At 43.2% G+C, this 22,722-nt stretch overlaps 1 protein-coding gene across 3 annotated transcripts; it reads left to right on the plus strand.

The window, feature by feature from the left end:
* Positions 1–15: 15 nt before the first annotated feature.
* On the plus strand, positions 16–21,697 carry WARS1 (tryptophanyl-tRNA synthetase 1). 3 transcript variants are annotated; one of them, XM_056545239.1, is made up of 11 exons: positions 16–141; positions 2,041–2,203; positions 9,201–9,414; positions 11,172–11,280; positions 11,716–11,835; positions 14,393–14,575; positions 15,061–15,161; positions 15,286–15,398; positions 17,208–17,381; positions 18,331–18,471; positions 21,384–21,697. In XM_056545239.1, the coding sequence occupies exons 2-11, from the start codon at positions 2,096–2,098 to the stop codon at positions 21,540–21,542; spliced, it is 1,422 nt and encodes a 473-aa protein (XP_056401214.1). In that variant the 5' UTR covers positions 16–141; positions 2,041–2,095; the 3' UTR covers positions 21,543–21,697. The 3 variants fall into 3 exon arrangements, with proteins under 3 accessions (XP_056401214.1, XP_056401213.1, XP_056401215.1); XM_056545238.1 differs by having other exon boundaries at positions 54–146; XM_056545240.1 differs by having other exon boundaries at positions 102–232.
* Positions 21,698–22,722: the final 1,025 nt, after the last annotated feature.

The raw sequence follows: 22,722 nt of genomic DNA on the forward strand, positions 1-22,722 counted from the left end.
CCATGGTTCTGAGTAGGAACCTTTGTGATTATCTCCAGTTCCCGCGGGGAGTGTATGTCGGCTGCACACTGGGCGGAGCCTGAGATTGCAGTATCCAGACACCGGCAGCTGGGATCACACGGGGAAGGCGGCGGATGACGGGTGAGGTGGGTGTCAGGCCCCGGGGGCCCCCGTGTAGTCACGTGTACCTGGTCACATGTCCCCCGCCGGCTCCTGTAGTCCTTATAGAGAGGTGTGAGCGGTCCTGGACTGTAATCATCTATAGGTCCATGTGTTATAGGAGCCCAATGTCCTGTATGTTATAGAACTGCCCAGTCAGCAGAATCTGCCATATGGCTCTGACGGGGTCAAAGGTCACACTGAAGGAGCAGCTGCCTCATGGCTGTTACTAAACTACAACCCCCAGCATGCCTCCAGCTGTTACTAAACTACAACCCCCAGCATGCCTCCAGCTGTTACTAAACTGACACTCCCAGCATGCCTCCAGCTGTTACTAAACTACAACTCCCAGCATGCCTCCAGCTGTTACTAAACTACAACTCCCAGCATGCCTCCAGCTGTTACTAAACTACAACTCCCAGCATGCCTCCAGCTGTTACTAAACTACAACTCCCAGCATGCCTCCAGCTGTTACTAAACTACAACTCCCAGCATGCCTCCAGCTGTTACTAAACTACAACTCCCAGCATGCCTCCAGCTGTTACTAAACTACAACTCCCAGCATGCCTCCAGCTGTTACTAAACTACAACTCCCAGCATGCCTCCAGCTGTTACTAAACTACAACTCCCAGCATGCCTCCAGCTGTTACTAAACTACAACTCCCAGCATGCCTTCAGTTGTTTGCAAAACTACAACTCCCAGCATGCCTGCAGCTGTTTCAAAACTACAACACACAGCATGTTTCCAGCTGTTATCAAAACTACAACTCCCAGCATGCCTGCAGCTGTTTGCAAAACTACAACACCCAGCATGCCAACGGCTGTCCGGGCTTGCTGTGAGTTGTAGTTATGCAACAGCTGGAGGCACATTGGTTGGAAAAGACTGATTGGTAGGAGTGTCAGCAGTGAAATATATGTATGGGTGTCTCTATGTATGTATATATGTAATGCTGTCCAGGCATGCTGGGAGTTGTAGTTTTGCTGGCAGTTTGCATTTTTATTAGCGTTTCTTTTATCCCATAGAAGTCTGTGGGAGAAAAAAAAAACATAGTGTCAGCAAACTGCAAGACTAAGCTTTAGGGTAATGTTCACACTATGAAATTCAGCAAGGAAAATGTTCTCATGGACATCTACATGGAAAATGGAGCAAAGATTATGTGGAATTGGCGCCTAGTTTCTGCATAATTTGCCATTGGCTGTCTGGGCATGCTGGGAGTTGTAGTCACACGCCCCCTGACGAAGCCCATACGCGAAACGTGCGTTGGGGTGTTGGTGCTTGGTGTTCCTGGCTTGTGGGTATATGACAGGTAGTTTCTTTAGGTATTTTTAGTTTCCAATTTTTGGGTTTCCATTTTGTCTATAATACTGTATTGCTGCTCCCTATCTCATATTTGTGTATGTTAGATGTTATATCTACATTGTACTATACTAGGAGTTTGCAGTTGTGTCAGTTGTACATTGTATATGCTCTCCATTGAATACCTACATTACCCATACCAGATTCACTGGCACTTATTGTCTCCTGCCCAAGGTTATCCTCTGCCTTTTTAATCATTTTAATTGTTTGTCTTATTTTGTCTAATAAAGATTGTCATACCTTTTGAAATATTAGTAGTATTGTGGGTCTCTTTGTTTTTTGGCTATATAGAGTTGTAGTCTTGCAACATCTGGATGCACGCTGGTTGCCTAGCTACAACTCCCAGCATACGTCTTTCTGTTTGCAAAACTACAACTCCCAGCATGCCCTGACAGACTGTCATACACATCTATACATGTAGATTATCCATTAGAAGGGTCAAAGATCATGGGGGGGGGCACTATAGGCTACAATGTATTAGTAACTAATAGATTTATTATTATTTTTATATAATTTCTAATCAGGATTCTCACACCTCAGGATTCGCTGATTTATTTGGCGTTAAATTAATCCGTCATCATGGCCGACCCTGTATCTGTTGACGCCCTCTCGCCCCTGGAGCTGTATAACCGGGTGTCAGAGCAGGGAGAGAAAGTCCGGGAACTGAAAACAGGAAAGGCACCGAAAGTGAGTATATGTGTATGTGACGTGTGTGTGTGTGATGTGTATGTTCTGTGTGTGACATGTATGTTCCGTACATGTGTGTGTGTGTGACATGTATGTTCTGTACATGTGTGTGTGTGTGTGACATGTATGTTCTGTACATGTGTGTGTGACATGTATGTTCTGTACATGTGTGTGTGACGTGTATGTTCTGTACGTGCGCGTGACGTGTATGTTCTGTACGTGTGTGTGACGTGTATGTTCTGTACGTGTGTGTGACGTGTATGTTCTGTACGTGTGTGTTCTGTACGTGTGTGTGTGACGTGTATGTTCTGTACGTGTGTGTGTGACGTGTATGTTCTGTACGTGTGTGTGTGACGTGTATGTTCTGTACGTGTGTGTGTGACGTGTATGTTCTGTACGTGTGTGTGTGACATGTATGTTCTGTACATGTGTGTGTGACGTGTATGTTCTGTACGTGTGTGTGACGTGTATGTTCTGTACGTGTGTGTGACGTGTATGTTCTGTACGTGTGTGTGACGTGTATGTTCTGTACGTGTGTGTTCTGTACGTGTGTGTGTGACGTGTATGTTCTGTACGTGTGTGTGACGTGTATGTTCTGTACGTGTGTGTGTGACGTGTATGTTCTGTACATGTGTGTGTGACGTGTATGTTCTGTACGTGCGCGTGACGTGTATGTTCTGTACGTGTGTGTGACGTGTATGTTCTGTACGTGTGTGTGACGTGTATGTTCTGTACGTGTGTGTGACGTGTATGTTCTGTACGTGTGTGTTCTGTACGTGTGTGTGTGACGTGTATGTTCTGTACGTGTGTGTGTGACGTGTATGTTCTGTACGTGTGTGTGTGACGTGTATGTTCTGTACGTGTGTGTGTGACGTGTATGTTTTGTACGTGTGTGTGTGACGTGTATGTTCTGTACGTGTGTGTGTGACGTGTATGTTCTGTACGTGTGTGTGTGACGTGTATGTTCTGTACGCGTGTGTGTGACGTGTATGTTCTGTACGCGTGTGTGTGACGTGTATGTTCTGTACGTGTGTGTGTGACGTGTATGTTCTGTACGTGTGTGTGTGACGTGTATGTTCTGTACGTGTGTGTGTGTGTGACGTGTATGTTCTGTACGTGTGTGTGTGACGTGTATGTTCTGTACGTGTGTGTGTGTGACGTGTATGTTCTGTACGTGTGTGTGTGTTTGTGACGTGTATGTTCTGTACGTGTGTGTGTGTGTGACGTGTATGTTCTGTACGTGTGTGTGTGACGTGTATGTTCTGTACGTGTGTGTGTGTGACGTGTATGTTCTGTACGTGTGTGTGTGACGTGTATGTTCTGTACGTGTGTTTGTGACGTGTATGTTCTGTACGTGTGTGTGTGACGTGTATGTTCTGTACGTGTGTGTGTGTGACGTGTATGTTCTGTACGTGTGTGTGTGTGTGACGTGTATGTTCTGTACGTGTGTGTGTGTGTGACGTGTATGTTCTGTACGTGTGTGTGTGTGACGTGTATGTTCTGTACGTGTGTGTGTGTGTGACGTGTATGTTCTGTGTGTGTGTGTGTGTGTGACATGTATGTTCTGTGTGTGTGTGTGTGACATGTATGTTCTGTGTGTGTGTGTGACATGTATGTTCTGTGTGTGTGTGACATGTATGTTCTGTGTGTGTGTGACATGTATGTTCTGTGTGTGTGTGACATGTATGTTCTGTGTGTGTGTGACATGTATGTTCTGTGTGTGTGTGACATGTATGTTCTGTACGTGTGTGTGTGTGTGACATGTATGTTCTGTACGTGTGTGTGACATGTATGTTCTGTACGTGTGTGTGACATGTATGTTCTGTACGTGTGTGTGTGTGTGACATGTATGTTCTGTACGTGTGTGTGTGTGTGTGACATGTATGTTCTGTACGTGTGTGTGTGACATGTATGTTCTGTACGTGTGTGTGTGTGTGTGTGACATGTATGTTCTGTACGTGTGTGTGTGTGTGTGTGACATGTATGTTCTGTACGTGTGTGTGTGTGTGTGACATGTATGTTCTGTACGTGTGTGTGTGTGTGTGTGACATGTATGTTCTGTACGTGTGTGTGTGTGACATGTATGTTCTGTACGTGTGTGTGTGTGACATGTATGTTCTGTACGTGTGTGTGTGTGACATGTATGTTCTGTACGTGTGTGTGTGTGACATGTATGTTCTGTACGTGTGTGTGTGTGACATGTATGTTCTGTACGTGTGTGTGTGTGACATGTATGTTCTGTACGTGTGTGTGTGTGTGTGTGACATGTATGTTCTGTACGTGTGTGTGACATGTATGTTCTGTACGTGTGTGTGACATGTATGTTCTGTACGTGTGTGTGACATGTATGTTCTGTACGTGTGTGTGACATGTATGTTCTGTACGTGTGTGTGACATGTATGTTCTGTACGTGTGTGTGACATGTATGTTCTGTACGTGTGTGTGACATGTATGTTCTGTACGTGTGTGTGACATGTATGTTCTGTACGTGTGTGTGACATGTATGTTCTGTACGTGTGTGTGACATGTATGTTCTGTACGTGTGTGTGACATGTATGTTCTGTACGTGTGTGTGACATGTATGTTCTGTACGTGTGTGTGACATGTATGTTCTGTACGTGTGTGTGACATGTATGTTCTGTACGTGTGTGTGACATGTATGTTCTGTACGTGTGTGTGACATGTATGTTCTGTACGTGTGTGTGACATGTATGTTCTGTACGTGTGTGTGACATGTATGTTCTGTACGTGTGTGTGACATGTATGTTCTGTACGTGTGTGTGACATGTATGTTCTGTACGTGTGTGTGACATGTATGTTCTGTACGTGTGTGTGTGACATGTATGTTCTGTACGTGTGTGTGTGTGTGTGTGTGACATGTATGTTCTGTACGTGTGTGTGTGTGACATGTATGTTCTGTACGTGTGTGTGACATGTATGTTCTGTACGTGTGTGTGTGACATGTATGTTCTGTACGTGTGTGTGTGTGTGTGTGTGACATGTATGTTCTGTACGTGTGTGTGTGTGACATGTATGTTCTGTACGTGTGTGTGTGTGTGTGTGTGTGACATGTATGTTCTGTACGTGTGTGTGACATGTATGTTCTGTACGTGTGTGTGACATGTATGTTCTGTACGCGTGTGTGACATGTATGTTCTGTACGCGTGTGTGACATGTATGTTCTGTACGCGTGTGTGACATGTATGTTCTGTACGCGTGTGTGACATGTATGTTCTGTACGCGTGTGTGACATGTATGTTCTGTACGCGTGTGTGACATGTATGTTCTGTACGCGTGTGTGACATGTATGTTCTGTACGCGTGTGTGACATGTATGTTCTGTACGCGTGTGTGACATGTATGTTCTGTACGCGTGTGTGACATGTATGTTCTGTACGCGTGTGTGACATGTATGTTCTGTACGCGTGTGTGACATGTATGTTCTGTACGCGTGTGTGACATGTATGTTCTGTACGCGTGTGTGACATGTATGTTCTGTACGCGTGTGTGACATGTATGTTCTGTACGCGTGTGTGACATGTATGTTCTGTACGCGTGTGTGACATGTATGTTCTGTACGCGTGTGTGACATGTATGTTCTGTACGCGTGTGTGACATGTATGTTCTGTACGCGTGTGTGACATGTATGTTCTGTACGCGTGTGTGACATGTATGTTCTGTACGCGTGTGTGACATGTATGTTCTGTACGCGTGTGTGACATGTATGTTCTGTACGCGTGTGTGACATGTATGTTCTGTACGCGTGTGTGACATGTATGTTCTGTACGCGTGTGTGACATGTATGTTCTGTACGCGTGTGTGACATGTATGTTCTGTACGCGTGTGTGACATGTATGTTCTGTACGCGTGTGTGACATGTATGTTCTGTACGCGTGTGTGACATGTATGTTCTGTACGCGTGTGTGACATGTATGTTCTGTACGCGTGTGTGACATGTATGTTCTGTACGCGTGTGTGACATGTATGTTCTGTACGCGTGTGTGACATGTATGTTCTGTACGCGTGTGTGACATGTATGTTCTGTACGCGTGTGTGACATGTATGTTCTGTACGCGTGTGTGTGTGTGACATGTATGTTCTGTACGCGTGTGTGTGTGTGACATGTATGTTCTGTACGCGTGTGTGTGTGTGACATGTATGTTCTGTACGCGTGTGTGTGTGTGTGACATGTATGTTCTGTACGCGTGTGTGTGTGTGTGACATGTATGTTCTGTACGCGTGTGTGTGTGTGTGACATGTATGTTCTGTACGCGTGTGTGTGTGTGTGACATGTATGTTCTGTACGCGTGTGTGTGTGTGTGACATGTATGTTCTGTACGCGTGTGTGTGTGTGTGACATGTATGTTCTGTACGCGTGTGTGTGTGTGTGACATGTATGTTCTGTACGTGTGTGTGTGTGTGTGACATGTATGTTCTGTACGTGTGTGTGTGTGTGTGTGTGTGACATGTATGTTCTGTACGTGTGTGTGTGTGTGTGTGTGTGACATGTATGTTCTGTACGTGTGTGTGTGTGTGTGTGACATGTATGTTCTGTACGTGTGTGTGTGTGTGTGTGTGACATGTATGTTCTGTACGTGTGTGTGTGTGTGTGTGTGTGACATGTATGTTCTGTACGTGTGTGTGTGTGTGTGTGACATGTATGTTCTGTACGTGTGTGTGTGTGTGTGTGACATGTATGTTCTGTACGTGTGTGTGTGTGTGTGTGTGTGACATGTATGTTCTGTACGTGTGTGTGTGTGTGTGACATGTATGTTCTGTACGTGTGTGTGTGTGTGTGACATGTATGTTCTGTACGTGTGTGTGTGTGTGTGACATGTATGTTCTGTACGTGTGTGTGTGTGTGTGACATGTATGTTCTGTACGTGTGTGTGTGTGTGTGACATGTATGTTCTGTACGTGTGTGTGTGTGTGTGACATGTATGTTCTGTACGTGTGTGTGTGTGTGTGTGTGTGTGACATGTATGTTCTGTACGTGTGTGTGTGTGTGACATGTATGTTCTGTACGTGTGTGTGTGTGTGTGTGTGTGTGACATGTATGTTCTGTACGTGTGTGTGTGTGTGTGACATGTATGTTCTGTACGTGTGTGTGTGTGTGTGACATGTATGTTCTGTACGTGTGTGTGTGTGTGTGACATGTATGTTCTGTACGTGTGTGTGTGTGTGTGACATGTATGTTCTGTACGTGTGTGTGTGTGTGTGTGTGTGTGACATGTATGTTCTGTACGTGTGTGTGTGTGTGACATGTATGTTCTGTACGTGTGTGTGTGTGTGACATGTATGTTCTGTACGTGTGTGTGTGTGTGTGACATGTATGTTCTGTACGTGTGTGTGTGTGTGACATGTATGTTCTGTACGTGTGTGTGTGTGTGTGACATGTATGTTCTGTACGTGTGTGTGTGTGTGTGACATGTATGTTCTGTACGTGTGTGTGTGTGTGTGACATGTATGTTCTGTACGTGTGTGTGTGTGTGTGACATGTATGTTCTGTACGTGTGTGTGTGTGTGTGTGTGTGTGACATGTATGTTCTGTACGTGTGTGTGTGTGTGACATGTATGTTCTGTACGTGTGTGTGTGTGTGTGTGTGTGTGACATGTATGTTCTGTACGTGTGTGTGTGTGTGTGACATGTATGTTCTGTACGTGTGTGTGTGTGTGTGACATGTATGTTCTGTACGTGTGTGTGTGTGTGTGACATGTATGTTCTGTACGTGTGTGTGTGTGTGTGACATGTATGTTCTGTACGTGTGTGTGTGTGTGTGTGTGTGTGACATGTATGTTCTGTACGTGTGTGTGTGTGTGTGTGTGTGTGACATGTATGTTCTGTACGTGTGTGTGTGTGTGACATGTATGTTCTGTACGTGTGTGTGTGTGTGTGACATGTATGTTCTGTACGTGTGTGTGTGTGTGTGACATGTATGTTCTGTACGCGTGTGTGACATGTATGTTCTGTACGCGTGTGTGACATGTATGTTCTGTACGCGTGTGTGACATGTATGTTCTGTACGCGTGTGTGACATGTATGTTCTGTACGCGTGTGTGACATGTATGTTCTGTACGCGTGTGTGACATGTATGTTCTGTACGCGTGTGTGACATGTATGTTCTGTACGCGTGTGTGACATGTATGTTCTGTACGCGTGTGTGACATGTATGTTCTGTACGCGTGTGTGACATGTATGTTCTGTACGCGTGTGTGACATGTATGTTCTGTACGCGTGTGTGACATGTATGTTCTGTACGCGTGTGTGACATGTATGTTCTGTACGCGTGTGTGACATGTATGTTCTGTACGCGTGTGTGACATGTATGTTCTGTACGCGTGTGTGACATGTATGTTCTGTACGCGTGTGTGACATGTATGTTCTGTACGCGTGTGTGACATGTATGTTCTGTACGCGTGTGTGACATGTATGTTCTGTACGCGTGTGTGTGTGTGACATGTATGTTCTGTACGTGTGTGTGTGTGTGTGACATGTATGTTCTGTACGTGTGTGTGTGTGTGTGACATGTATGTTCTGTACGTGTGTGTGTGTGTGTGACATGTATGTTCTGTACGTGTGTGTGTGTGTGTGACATGTATGTTCTGTACGTGTGTGTGTGTGTGTGTGTGTGTGACATGTATGTTCTGTACGTGTGTGTGTGTGTGTGTGTGTGTGACATGTATGTTCTGTACGTGTGTGTGTGTGTGACATGTATGTTCTGTACGTGTGTGTGTGTGTGTGACATGTATGTTCTGTACGTGTGTGTGTGTGTGTGACATGTATGTTCTGTACGTGTGTGTGTGTGTGACATGTATGTTCTGTACGTGTGTGTGTGTGACATGTATGTTCTGTACGTGTGTGTGTGTGACATGTATGTTCTGTGTATGTGTGCGGTGTGTGTTTGTAACAGCTGGAGGCACCCTGGTTGGGAAACGCTGTCGGACACACATCATAGGACTGGTTAGATAACACTTGTTGTTTTTTCTTTGCTTTAAAGGAGGAAATTGATGCCGCGGTGAAGCTTCTCCTGGCTCTGAAGGTTGACTACAAGAAGGCCACTGGCGAGGACTACAAGCCGGGCTCTCCACCCACCAGTGACACCGCGAATACCAACAATGGGCTGCCGGCCGCAAGTGACGGGGACGACTTTGTGGATCCATGGACTGTACAGACCGGCAGCGCCAAGGGGGTGGACTATGATAAACTTATAGGTGGGTGACGGACGGTAATGCAGAGGGGACTGCGAGGAGGAACCTGATACTCATGGTCATGGCTTCCAACTTGTATTAGGAAACTACAAATCCCAGCATATCCCCACCCCATATAGACAGATAGATAGATACATATAGTGGGGCAAAAAAGTATTTAGTCAGCCACCAATTGTGCAGGTTCTCCCACTTATAAAGATGAGAGGCTGTAATTATCATCATAGGTTATAACCTCAACTATGAGAGACAGAATGAGAGAAAAAATCCATAAAATCACATTGTCTGATTTTTAAAGAATTTATTAGCAAATTATGGTGGAAATAAGTATTTGGTCAATAACAAAAGTTCATCTCAATACTTTGTTATATACACTTTGTTGGCAATGACAGATGTCAAACGTTTTGTCTTCACAAGGTTTTGCTGGTATTTTGGCCCATTCCTCCATGCAGATCTCCTCTAGAGCAGTGATGTTTTGGGGCTGTCGCTGGGCAACACAGACTTTCAACTCCCTCCAAAGGTTTTATATGGGGTTGAGATCTGGAGACTGGCTAGGCCACTCCAGGACCTTGAAATGCTTCTTATGAAGCCACTCCTTTGTTGCCCGGGCGGTGTGTTTGGGACCATTGTTATGCTGAAAGACCCAGCCATGTTTCATCTTCAATGATGGAAGGAGGTTTTCACTCAAAATCTCACAATACATGGCCCCATTCATTCTTTCCTTTACACGGATCAGTCGTCCTGGTCCCTTTGCAGAAAAGCAGCCCCAAAGCATGATGTTTCCACCCCCCGTGCTTCACAGTAGATATGGTGTTCTTTGGATGCCACTCAGCATTATTTCTCCTCCAAACACAACGAGTTGAGTTTTTGCCAAAAAGTTCTACTTTGGTTTCATCTGACCATATGACATTCTCCCAATCCTCTTCTGGATCATCCAAATGCTCTCTAGCAAACTTCAGACAGGCCCGGACATGTACTGGCTTAAGCAGGGGTATACGTCTGGCACTGCATGATTTGAGTCCCTGGTGGCGTAATGTGTTACTGATGGTAGCCTTTGTCACTTTGGTCCCAGTTCTCTGCAGGTCATTCACTAGGTCCCCCCATGTGGTTCTAGGATTTTTGCTCACCGTTTTGTGATCATTTTGACACCACAGGGTAAGATTTTGCGTGGAGCCCCATATCGAGGGAGATTATCAGTGGTCTTGTATGTCTTCTATTCTCTAATAATTACTCCCACCGTTGATTTCTTCACACCAAGCTGCTTGCCTATTGCAGATTCAGTCTTCCCAGCATGGTGCCGGTCTACAATTTTGTTTCTGGTGTCCTTCGACAGCTCTTTGGTCTTGGCAATAGTGGAGTTTGTAGTGTAACTGTTTGAGGTTGTGGACAGGTGTCTTTTATACTGATAACAAGGTCAAACAGGAGCCATTAATACAGGTAACGAGTGGAGGACAGAGGAGACTCTTAAAGAAGAAGTTACAGGTCTGTGAGAGACAGAAAGGACCAAATACTTATTTTCCACCATAATTGCAAATAAAAATCAGACAATGTGATCTTATGGATTTTTATTTCTCATTATGTCTCTCATTGTTGAGGTTATAACCTATGATGAAAATTATAGGTCTCTCTCATCTTTTTAAGTGGGAGAACTTGCACAATTGGTGGCTGACTAAATACTTTTTTGCTCCACTGTAGATAGATATGAGATCTAAGATATAGATAGAATTTTTTACAAATCTAAATTTTTCATAACTTTTCCACAGTTCGGTTTGGGAGCAGCAAAATTGACCAGGATCTTATCGATCGAATAGAACGTGTTACCGGGAACAAGGCGCATCACTTCTTACGGAGAGGAATCTTCTTTTCACACAGGTGTGACTTGTTCTCTTCTTAAAGTTAAAGGGGTACTCCGCTGCTCAGCGTTTGGAACAAACAGTTCTGAACGCTTGAGCCGGGAGCTCGTGACATCATAGACCCGCCCCCTCATGATGTCACGGCCCGGGGAGCGTGTATTTTTTCGCATTTCGGAGTGCCACCGCTTATTATTTGTGTGTGTGTGTGTATGTGTGTATATACACTTGAGAAAGCCAGCGTGAGGCTGGAGAAACGTAGTCTCTCACATCATGGAATAAATTCACCTTTCCTTTGAAGTCTACCTGTGGTGTGCTGCTTCTATATTTTTCTATCTATATATATATATATATATATATATATATATATATATATATATATATGTGTGTAAATATATAATATAAAATTATTTTTTTATTTATTTACTTCTATTTATTTTTTTGTTTTATATATTAGGGACATGCACCAGATTCTGGATGCAGTCGAAAACAAGAAGCCATTTTACCTCTATACTGGACGGGGGCCATCTTCAGATTCCATGCACGTCGGTCACCTCGTTCCATTCATCTTCACCAAGTAAGCATCTGATTCTTAGACTACGGCTGCACAACAACTACAGCCGTGCAGCATCAGGTCACACAACAAAAAATGTTTGTGTGGTTTTGTAAAATGTTTTTGTGGCTGTCGCATAACAATGTAATCTGACTGTAAGAAAAGAAGAAGGCAGTTTGTGAACAAAAGGCGATCACATGTAACATAAAGCTGAAGGTCAATGCCGGCAGGGACAGCTTTGCCTATAGGCAAAATAGGCAGCTGCCTAGAGTGTACTCTTGATGGGGGGGGGGCGCCACTCTGCCCGCAGCAATAAAGTTAGCAAGTATCCTAAGCATCTGCCCATCCAGAAAACCCCACCAAAACCCCTGATTGATAACATTAGGAGGAGGTTTGTTCCAGTGTGTCATCCCAGCAGTAAGGTGGGGCGTGTCAAAAGGCAGAGCCAAGGGGCGGCAAAATTAGCTTTTGTCTAGGGTGGCAAAAATCCTTGCACTAGGCCTGACTGCTGGCAAAGTCCATTGCAACCAAAAATCTGTAAGTTTGGATTTTTTTGCATTAGTTGCGTCATTTTTAGGCTAAGCCTACAGAGTGACCATAATTCGCAGTGTCCGTGCCTCTATCATAGCTAATGAACGTGAATGTGGTCCTGATACAACCCGCAAGTTTCAGCGCCCATTAACAAAAATATGTTACATTCACTTTTAAAGGGGTACTGCAGCAAAAAGTAACTGATGAAGTGTCTGATCACGGGGGTCCGACTACTGGAAACCCCCACAATCTCATGTACAGGCTGCAGCTCTTTGAAAAGAGCGCATGCTGGGGAAGGCAAGCTTATGGCAGACTGTAACATAAAAGTCCCCTTCCAATAGATCAGTGTTATACCATAGTATGACATTGAACTGTATGATTGCTCATTCAAATTCCCTAGTGGGGGGGGCTTAAAAAAAAAAAAAAAAAAAAGAAGTGTAAAAAATAATAAAATAAAAAAGTAGAGAAAGATAAAATGTTTTTAAAACTATAAAAAAAAAGAAAAAAGAAAAGTTCCCCGATAATATTACATTTAAATTGCCCTCTCTTTAAAAAAAAAAAAAAAAAAAAAACATTTCTGGTACTGCAGAATCCACAATTTTCCAAACTATTAAATTATAACATTATCAATCCTGCTGGGTGAACAGCGTAAACCAAAAATGTTAATGCATTAAAATTTAGAATTTCAAACCTGCCTTTTTTGTGAAGACATCACAGAAGAAAAGGAATAAAAAGCAATCAAAAAGTTCAATCTACGTTAAATTGGTACATATAGAAACCACAGATGATGGCGCAGAAAATGAGCCCCAACACAGCTTTGCAGGGGGACAATTAAAAAAAGTTATAGGGGTCAAAACAGGGTAATTTTAAAGAAATACTGTAGTGGAAAATAACTTATCCCCTATCCAAACGATAGGGGATAAGTTATAGATCACGGGGGATCCGACTGCTGGGAACCCCCGCGATATCCTGTATGGGGCCCCAGCAGTCTGCAGGAAGGGAGCATTCCGTCCCCGCATGACGTGGCAGCCGACACTCCCCTCCATGTATCTCTATGGGATCCAGGCGGGGGCTTGTTGGCCGCAACGTCATGCAGGGGACGAACATGCCTCCTTCCTGCAGACTGCTGGGGCCCTGCACAGGAGATCACGGGGGGTCCCAGCGGTCAAAAAAAAAACACCCCACGATCTATAACTTATCCCTATCGTTTGGATAGGGGATAAGTTATTTTCCACTACTTTTTTTTTATATTTATTTTTATATTCAGAAACTATATAAATCATACGGACCTAAAGAACCAAAATAACAATCAGTTTGACTGCACGGGTAACGGCATAAAGAAGAACTGAAATGCTAACCACCCCCAAATTTGCCCATTTTTTTATTATTATTATTTTTTTTATGTTTTCAATCTTGCCTCACAAAATATACAGACACACATATATCTATATTTTTTTTTTTATTTTGTTTGGATAAATTTTATTTTATTTTTTTATATGAACAAAAGGAAGTACGATTGGTCTACAAAGTACGATCAGTCCAGCAAATAAACAGCCATCATATGGTCCTCCAAATAAATGTTGTGGTTATTAAAAAGTGAAAAAAAAAAATATATATATATATATATATATATATATATATATATATATATATATAAAAATGCAAAAACGAAAATGAAGGGGTTATGATGCCATCTCGCGTCCCCGCAATCTTTGATCACATGACTGAGTTGCAGTGAAACCCTAGCCTTCTGGGTCAGCCTTTGTATAAGGACTAGTCAACAATGTAGCTTTACAGAGGCGGCAAATTACAGGTAACCTGTCTATTGCGTAGTTAAGGTGAGTTATTATTCGCTGTGTTCGTGTGATGACAACTCCTAAAAACTGTTACATTATTGGACAATGTTTCCCAACCAGGGTGCCTCCAGCTGTTGCAAAACTACAACTCCCAGCATGCCCGGACAGCCAAAGGCTGTCCGGGCATGCTGGGAGTTGTAGTTTTGCAACAGTCGGAAACACACTGGGCTAACAGCTTCCTGCGCTATTTCCAGGTGGTTGCAGGAAACATTTAACGTCCCGCTGGTCGTCCAGATGACGGACGATGAGAAGTATCTGTGGAAAGACTTGACCCTAGAGAAAGCCTATCAGTACACAATAGAAAACGCCAAGGACATCATAGCGTGCGGCTTCGATGTTAACAAGACCTTCATCTTCTCTGACCTGGAATACATGGGGTAAGTGACTCGTCTTATTGTATCTAGGGGGGCGGTTTATAATTCAAGAATCCTTGGAATGCCATTTAAATGGGTACTGTCACTTTAAAAAAAAAAAAAAATGAAAAAAGTTTGTAGAGATATGTGAACAGTTCTGATCAGCCGCAGTGCAGCCAATCACAAGAAAGAGAAATGGGGAGTCCACGGTAAGCGCGTTCTCCCCCAACATGTGTCACATGACCGAGACAAATTTACATTGTAAGTCTATGGGTTCGTCCTGGTGGCCGGCCGAGAGCGGAAGGAAAAGCGCCAAGCCACGCGCTCATCTCCTGGGTCGTTCTAGTGATCTGTCAGGGTCTGAACACTCAGACCCCGTTTGATGAAAACTTCTTTAGGACATGTCAAAAGTTTTTTTTTTTTTTTAAAGGGACAGGTATACTTTTATTTACTTTGGAAATTGTATCAGGAAAATATATGGTAAATTTTCATATCTTTGTATCTAACAGGATGAGTTCAGGTTTCTACAAAAATGTCGTCCGAGTCCAGAAACATGTAACGTTCAACCAAGTTAAAGGGATATTCGGCTTTACAGACAGTGACTGCATCGGTAGGTTGATATGTGCTGATCCCTGATGTCACCCGTCTGCTGGGTGTAGTAGTACTGGCCTGTAGTGACCAGGGATAGTACAATTGTCCCAATTGATCTTGGTTCTTCATGGTTCTATTGTCAGGTAAAATCAGCTTTCCTGCTATTCAGGCTGCACCGTCCTTCAGCAGCTCCTTCCCGGAAATATTCAATGGCAGAAAAGATATTCAGTGTCTCATTCCGTGCGCCATCGACCAGGTATAAAACTTACTTTTACACCCATCTGCACAGCATCCCAATACTTTACACCCATCTGCACAGCATCCCAATACTTTACACCCGTCTGCCCAGCATCCCAATACTTTACACCCGTCTGCCCAGCATCCCAATACTTTACACCCGTCTGCCCAGCACCCCAATACTTTACACCCGTCTGCCCAGCATCCCAATACTTTACACCCGTCTGCCCAGCATCCCAATACTTTACACCCGTCTGCCCAGCATTGTGTATATGTAAAGTATTGGGATGCTGGATGTAAAGTATTGGATGGATCAGATGGATGTAAAGTATTGGGATCCCAATACTTTACACCCATCTGCCCAGCATCCCAATACTTTACACCCATCTGCACAGCATCCCAATACCTTACACCCATCTGCACAGCATCCCAATACTTTACACCCATCTGCACAGCATCCCAATACCTTACACCCATCTGCACAGCATCCCAATACTTTACACCCATCTGCACAGCATCCCAATACCTTACACCCATCTGCACAGCATCCCAATACTTTACACCCGTCTGCACAGCATCCCAATACCTTACACCCGTCTGCACAGCATCCCAATACTTTACACCAGTGTTCTCCAAGGCCTTCTAGTGGTTGCAAAATGGCAACTTCCATCGTGCCATGACAGCCTCCTGCTCTCAGGACATAATGGTAGTTGAAGTTTTGTAACCATTAAAGAGCCGTAGGTTGAGGAACATTGCTTTACCGGTATCGGGATGCTGGTTGTTAAGGATACAGTTATGTTTGTTTTAATTATTGCATAGAGACAAAGAGGGGATTTGAAATAAAGTACAGTGGTCCCTGAAGTTACAATATTAATTGGTTCCAGGACGACCATTGTATGTTAAAACCATTGTATGTTGAGACCAGAACTCTATGGAAGCCTGGTAATTGGTTCTGAAGCCCCAAAATGTCATCCAAAAATAGGAAAAAGTGAGGATTAAAGATAAATAAGTAGATAACTAATATAGATAAAGCAAATCCTTACATAGAAAAGTAATAAGGATCTGCTGGAGCTGTAATCACTGTCTATGTAGAGGACAAGAGCTTCTTCAGGGTCCTGTACAGTACACGCAATGTCCTAATAAAGTAACATGGAGCCGCCCTCACCTGGAGTCCAAAGGAGTAGCTGACGCTGGTACAGGTAAAGAGTACAGAACATGTAATATCTCCCTGTACTGTAGGGGGCGCTACCAGACACCAGTCAGTACATACACTTCAGTAATACAGGTAAAGAGTACAGAACATGTAATACCTCTTTGTACTGTAGGGGACGCTACCAGACACCAGTCAGTGCATACACTTCAGTAGTACAGGTAAAGAGTAGTACAGAACATATTATACCTCCCTGTACTGTAGGGGGCGCTACCAGACACCAGTCAGTGCATACACTTCAGTAGTACAGGTAAAGAGTAGTACAGAACATATTATACCTCCCTGTACTGTAGGGGGAGCTACCAGACACCAGTCAGTGAATGCACTTCAGTAATACAGGGGTTTTACCAGTGAATGCCCATTCTGATTGGTCAGATCTTCCGGCCATTGACAGGTATCACAGATCTGGACTGTCTGTACATTGTATGCTGAGTCTGGTTTCAGGTTAAAATGGTCCAGAAAACATTGTAAGTTGGGGGATCACTGTGTATATTTTATATATATATATATATATATATATATATATATATATATATATATATAAAACTTCTCTATTGCGCTGCCATGTCTGATTACCATATTACCATGCAATAATAAAATAATGTTTTTATATTCCAGGATCCGTACTTCAGAATGACCCGGGATGTGGCCCCCAGGATCAGCTACCCTAAACCGGCCTTGATGCATTCTACCTTCTTTCCTGCCTTGCAAGGGGCACAGACAAAAATGAGCGCCAGCGATCCCAATTCTTCCATTTTCCTCACAGACACTCCCAAACAGATAAAGAATAAGGTACAGCTCTGATGATAATAAAATGGGGGCAAATGTCAGGTGCATGAAAACTGTACGCCAGCAAATGGAGTCGCTATGGTTTTGGGTTAGATATCAGTTTAAAGGTGTACTCCGCTGCTCAGCATTTGGAATAAACTGTTCCGAACGCTGGAGCCAGCAGCTCGTGACGACATAACCCGCCCCCTCATGATGTCATGCCCCACCCCCTCAATGCAAGTCTATGGGAGGGGGTGTGACGGCTGTCACGCCCCCTCCCATAGACTTGCATTGAGGGGGTGGGGTGTGATGTCACAAGGGGGCGGGGCTATGACGTCACAAGCTCCCGACTCCAACATTCGGAACAGTTCCAAACGCTGAGCAGCGGAGTACCCCTTTAAGGCAGCACCTTATTGCACATTCACAATACAGCATTCAATGTGACATATAGTGAGAGGCAAGTGGTTATACTATATGGGCCCCATAGATTACTGGGGTTGTTATATTCTGGTTCTTTAAAGGGGTACTCCGCTTCTAAACATCTTATCCCCTATCCAAAGGATAGGGGATAAGATGTCTGATCGCTGGGGTCCTGCCGCTGGGGACCCCCGCGATCTCCCTGCTACACCCAGCATTCGTTTAGGGCGTCAAGTGCAGCGCCGGAGGCTCGTGATGTCACAGCCACGCCCCCTCAATGCAAGTCTATTGGCGGGGGCGTGACGGCCGCCACGCCCCCTCCCATAGACGTTCATTTAGGGGGCGTGGCTCTGACGTCACGAGCCGGGGCATGACTGTGACATTGCGAGCCTCCGCCCCGCATCGCCAGTCAGCTGGCACGTAACAAAGTTCTCTCTGTGCACCGGATGTCTGGGGTGCCGCAGCAGAGATCGCGGGGGTCCCCAGCAGTCTTTGCAGTATAGAGTACGTCTCAGCATCAATAATATAACTCTCGTACTTTTTTCCTTTTTATCAGGTCAATAAGCATGCGTTTTCAGGGGGGAAAGATACCATTGAAGAACACCGGAAATATGGTGGCAACTGCGAAGTCGACGTCTGTTATATGTACTTGACTTTCTTCCTTGAAGACGACGAGAAGCTCGAAAAAATTAAGCAGGTACGACGGAAGCATACGTAGTGGTTACTATGAATGCACATACAGCATGTGACTGTTCACCTGGTGAAAAACTACTACTCCCAGCATGCCTTCCCCAACCTGTGTCTCTTCAGCTGTAACAAACTACAACCCCCAGCATGCCCTCCCTAATCTATAGCTCCCCAGCTGTTGCAACTCCTATCATGCCCTGACTCTTTGGAGAGGCAGAGATGAAAACAAGAGTATCAGCTCACTGAGGGATCAGGTTACAGCTGCCCATAGTACACTATCAAGGAGGAGAAATCTGCAAAGTGAAACAGAGTTAGAGAGACACACAGAAGTTCCTAAAGTTCTAGTGTTAGGCTGCGTTCACTCGGCCATCTAGACCCGTCCCGTTCTTCTGTCAAAAATAAAAACGGACTTTAAAAAAAAAACTGAATATAGCGGATGCAAACGGATGTTATCCGTTTGGATCCATTATTGTTCAGTTAATAAAAAAAATGTGTTTGTTCTGAGCATGCTCAGAAGTAAAAACTGATCAAAAAACTGATGCAAACGGATGACCGTAAAGGCTCATCCGTTTTCCCTAGACGTCAATGTTAAATTTACTGTATCCGTTCTTTTCTTCCGTTTTTTTGACAGGAGAAAAAATACTGCAGGCACAGTCTTCTCCCGTAAAAAAAATGGAAATGAACGCAGACGGGTGCAAACGGATGTGAAAGGATTGTAAAAAAAAAAAAAAAAATCCCATTGACTTCAATGGGATTATTTTACAACCGTTTGTAATCCGTTTACAAGCGGCAACAATGGAACCTAAACTGGGAGAAAAAAAAATAACAGACGGCCGTGTGAACGCACCCTTTTTTTTCACCCCAGCGCTGGATTCACAGCCTACACTGTTCAGTGCTGCTCTATAATGTCCTTTATGCTGCTGCTTTTTAAGGGTGTGCTAGAGAGATATAGGGGTGCAGGATCCCCTCTTCTTCGAGGAGCAGCTAATTTACACCCACTAGATCAGTGTTTCCCAGCCAAAACAGTTGCAAAACAACAACTCCCAGCATGCCCGGACAGCCAACGGCTGTCCGTGCATGCTGGGAGTTGTAGTTTAGCAACAGCTGGAGGCACCCTGTTTGGGAAACACTGCACTAAATGATGGTAATGTAAAAATTACAGATGAAGCTTAATAGGGGAAAACTGATGGAAAATTCCATATACGAGATATATATTGGATGGAAATATTGCTAATCCTATTGTACACACATCACAGCTGATTCCGAAAATTCACCTGTAAGGAGGATCGCAGTACAAAACCAGCGGTGTAGAACTAAAAGTGTCAGCATATCCTACAAGCCTGCGATGGTCAGAAGTCTGATGTAGAGAGACACCCAGCGTATAGTGGCACACATACTCACCACCCAGTGATAAAGAAACATTCTATTTTAGATGTAGCAGAGTTAAAGGGGTACTCTGTTGGAAAACATTTTTATTTTTATTTTATTTTTTATCAACTGGTGCCAGAAAGTTAAACAGATTTGTAAATAACTTCTATTAAAAAATCTTAATCCTTCCAGTACTTATTAGCAGCTGTATGCTACAGCGAAAATTCTTTTCTTTTTTAATTTCTTTTTTATCTTGTCCACAGTGCTCTCTGTCGACACCTGATGCCCGTATCAGGAACTGTCCAGAGCAGGAGAAAATCCCCATAGCAAACCTATGCTGCTCTGGACAGTTCCTGACACGGACAGAGGTGTCAGCAGACAGAGAGCACTGTGAACAAGACAAAAAAGAAATTCAAAAAGCAAAGAATTTCCTCTGTAGCATACAGCTGCTAATAAGTACTGGAAGGATAACGATTTTTTAATAGAAGTCATTTACAAATCTGTTTAACTTTCTGGCACCAGTTAATAAAAAAAAAAAAAGTTTTCCACTGGAGTACCCCTTTAAGTTTGTCCTGCAGCTAGTCCTTTCCATCCACCATGATTAAAGAAGTTATCCAGGAATAGAAAAACAGAGCCAATTTCTTCTGAAAACAGCGCCGCACCTCTCCTTAGGTTGTTGCACCAGTTAATAAAAAAAAAAAAAAAAAAAGTTTTCCACTGGAGTACCCCTTTAAAGGCGTTATCCAGGAAAAAACTTTTTTTTATATATCAACTGGCTCCAGAAAGTTAAACAGATTTGTAAATTACTTCTATTAAAAAATACTTTCAGTACTTATGAGCTTTTGAAGTTAAAGTTGTTCTTTTCTGTCTAAGGGCTCTCTGATGACACCTGTCTCGGGAACCGCCCAGTTTAGAAGCAAATCCCCATAGCAAACCTCTTCTAAACTGGGCAGTTCCCAAGACACGTGTCATCAGAGAGCACTTAGACAGAAAAGAACAACCTTAACTTCAGAAGCTCATAAGTACTGAAAGGATTAAGATTTTTTAATAGAAGTAATTTACAAATTTGTTTAACTTTCTGGAGCCAGTTGAGATATATATATATATATATATATATATATATATATATATATATTTAAAAAAAAGTTTTTTCCTGGAATACCCCTTTAAGTTTGTCCTGCAGCTAGTCCTTTCCATCCACCACGATTAAAGAAGTTATCCAGGAATAGAAAAACAGAGCTAATTTCTTCTGAAAACAGCGCCACACCTCTCCTTAGGTTGTGTATGGTATTACAACTTGGCACCATTCACTTCAATGGAAATGAGTTGCAATACCACACACAACCTGATGACTGGAGTGGCGCTGTTTTTGGAACACTGACCATGTCTATGTGCATTTTGTATAGTTTACGCCAGTGTTTCCCAACCAGGGTGCCTCCAGCTGTTGCAAAACTACAACTCCCAGCATGTAGTAGTTTTGCAACTGCTGGAGGCACCCTGGTTGGGAAACACTGGTCTACGCCGTAGTAATGACTTTATTGTCGTATATTTCAGGATTACACCAGTGGAGCTTTGCTAACGGGAGAACTAAAGAAAATCTTGATAGAGACTTTACAGCCGATGATCTCAGCGCACCAGGAGCGCAGGAAGCAGGTGACGGAGGACGTGGTCAAACAGTTCATGACGCCAAGGAAGCTGGACTTTAACTTTTAGCCACTTTTACAATGTTGGCGGCCGCAGAACCAGTCACAGTCCGGCGTCTGCATCGCATCGTGATCCGAGTATTAGCCATAAGCTGGGATCATTTTACCGTACTCCATGAAGTTACATTGTAAATCATTGCAATAAACCCGTTCTACTGATGTTATTTACATGACCGTTCTTTTTTATTATTATTTTAATTAAGTGATACATACTACATCAAAAAATATCAATACATACTACATCAAAAAATATCAATAGGATCAAAAAGAATAAAAAGCACAATAAATTTGGCTTAATTAACAAATACCATCTTCCATACTATTGAATATACTAAAAAATTAAACAAGGGTTAAGAAGAAATTAGAAAAAAAAAAAAAGAACACAAAAGAAAAAAGATATATAAAGGAGCTAACCTCAAAGATAAGCAGATTTGTAAATTACTTCTATTTAAAAATATTAATCCTTCCAGTACTTTTTAGGGGCTGTATACTACAGAGGAAATGCTTTACTTTTTAGATTTCTCTGATGTCATGACCACAGTGCTCTCTGCTGACCTCTGCTGTCCATTTTAGGAACTGTCCGGAGCAGTATATGTTTGCTATGAGGATTTTCTCCTGTTCGGGACAGTTCTTAAAATGGACAGCAGAGGTCAGCAGAGGGCACTGTGGTCATGACATCAGAGAAATCTAAAAAGTAAAGCATTTCCTCTGTAGTATACAGCCCCTAAAAAGTACTGGAAGGATTAAGATTTTTCTAATAGAAGTCATTTACAAATCTGTTTAACTTTCTGGCACCAGAGTTATAAAAAAAAAAAAAAAAAAAAAGTTTTCCACGGGAGTACCCCTTTAACTTTCTATTATCTGTTTCTTGAATCAATAAACTGAAACCATTTAGCCCACCTTGCACTCGATAATGAGTGGAGGCTATTGAGCGCTCCATTAAAGGGGTGCTCCTCTGGAAAAACATTTTTTTTTAAATCAACTGTTTCAGAAAGTTAAACAGATTTGTAAATTACTTCTATTTAAAAATGTTAATCCTTCCAGTACTTATCAGCCGCTGTATGTTCCACATGAAGTTCTTTTCTTTTTGAATTTCCTTTCTGTCTGACTGCAGTGCTCTCTGCTGACACCTCTGTCCATTTTAGGAACTGTGCAGAGCAGGATAGGTTTGCTATGGGGATTTACTCCTA

Source organism: Hyla sarda, chromosome 11, assembly GCF_029499605.1.
Source record: "Hyla sarda isolate aHylSar1 chromosome 11, aHylSar1.hap1, whole genome shotgun sequence".
Classification (NCBI taxonomy): Eukaryota; Metazoa; Chordata; class Amphibia; order Anura; family Hylidae; genus Hyla; species Hyla sarda.

What these genes read in the sequence shown, in the direction of transcription:
- WARS1 (XM_056545239.1), top strand. Translation starts at nt 2,096, where the DNA reads ATGGCCGACCCTGTATCTGTTGACGCCCTCTCGCCCCTGGAGCTGTAT. An exon ending in AAACAGGAAAGGCACCGAAA is followed by an intron (nt 2,204 to 9,200) that starts GTGAGTATATGT and finishes TTTGCTTTAAAG; the next exon opens with GAGGAAATTGATGCCGCGGT. An exon ending in TTCCGTGCGCCATCGACCAG is followed by an intron (nt 15,399 to 17,207) that starts GTATAAAACTTA and finishes TTTATATTCCAG; the next exon opens with GATCCGTACTTCAGAATGAC.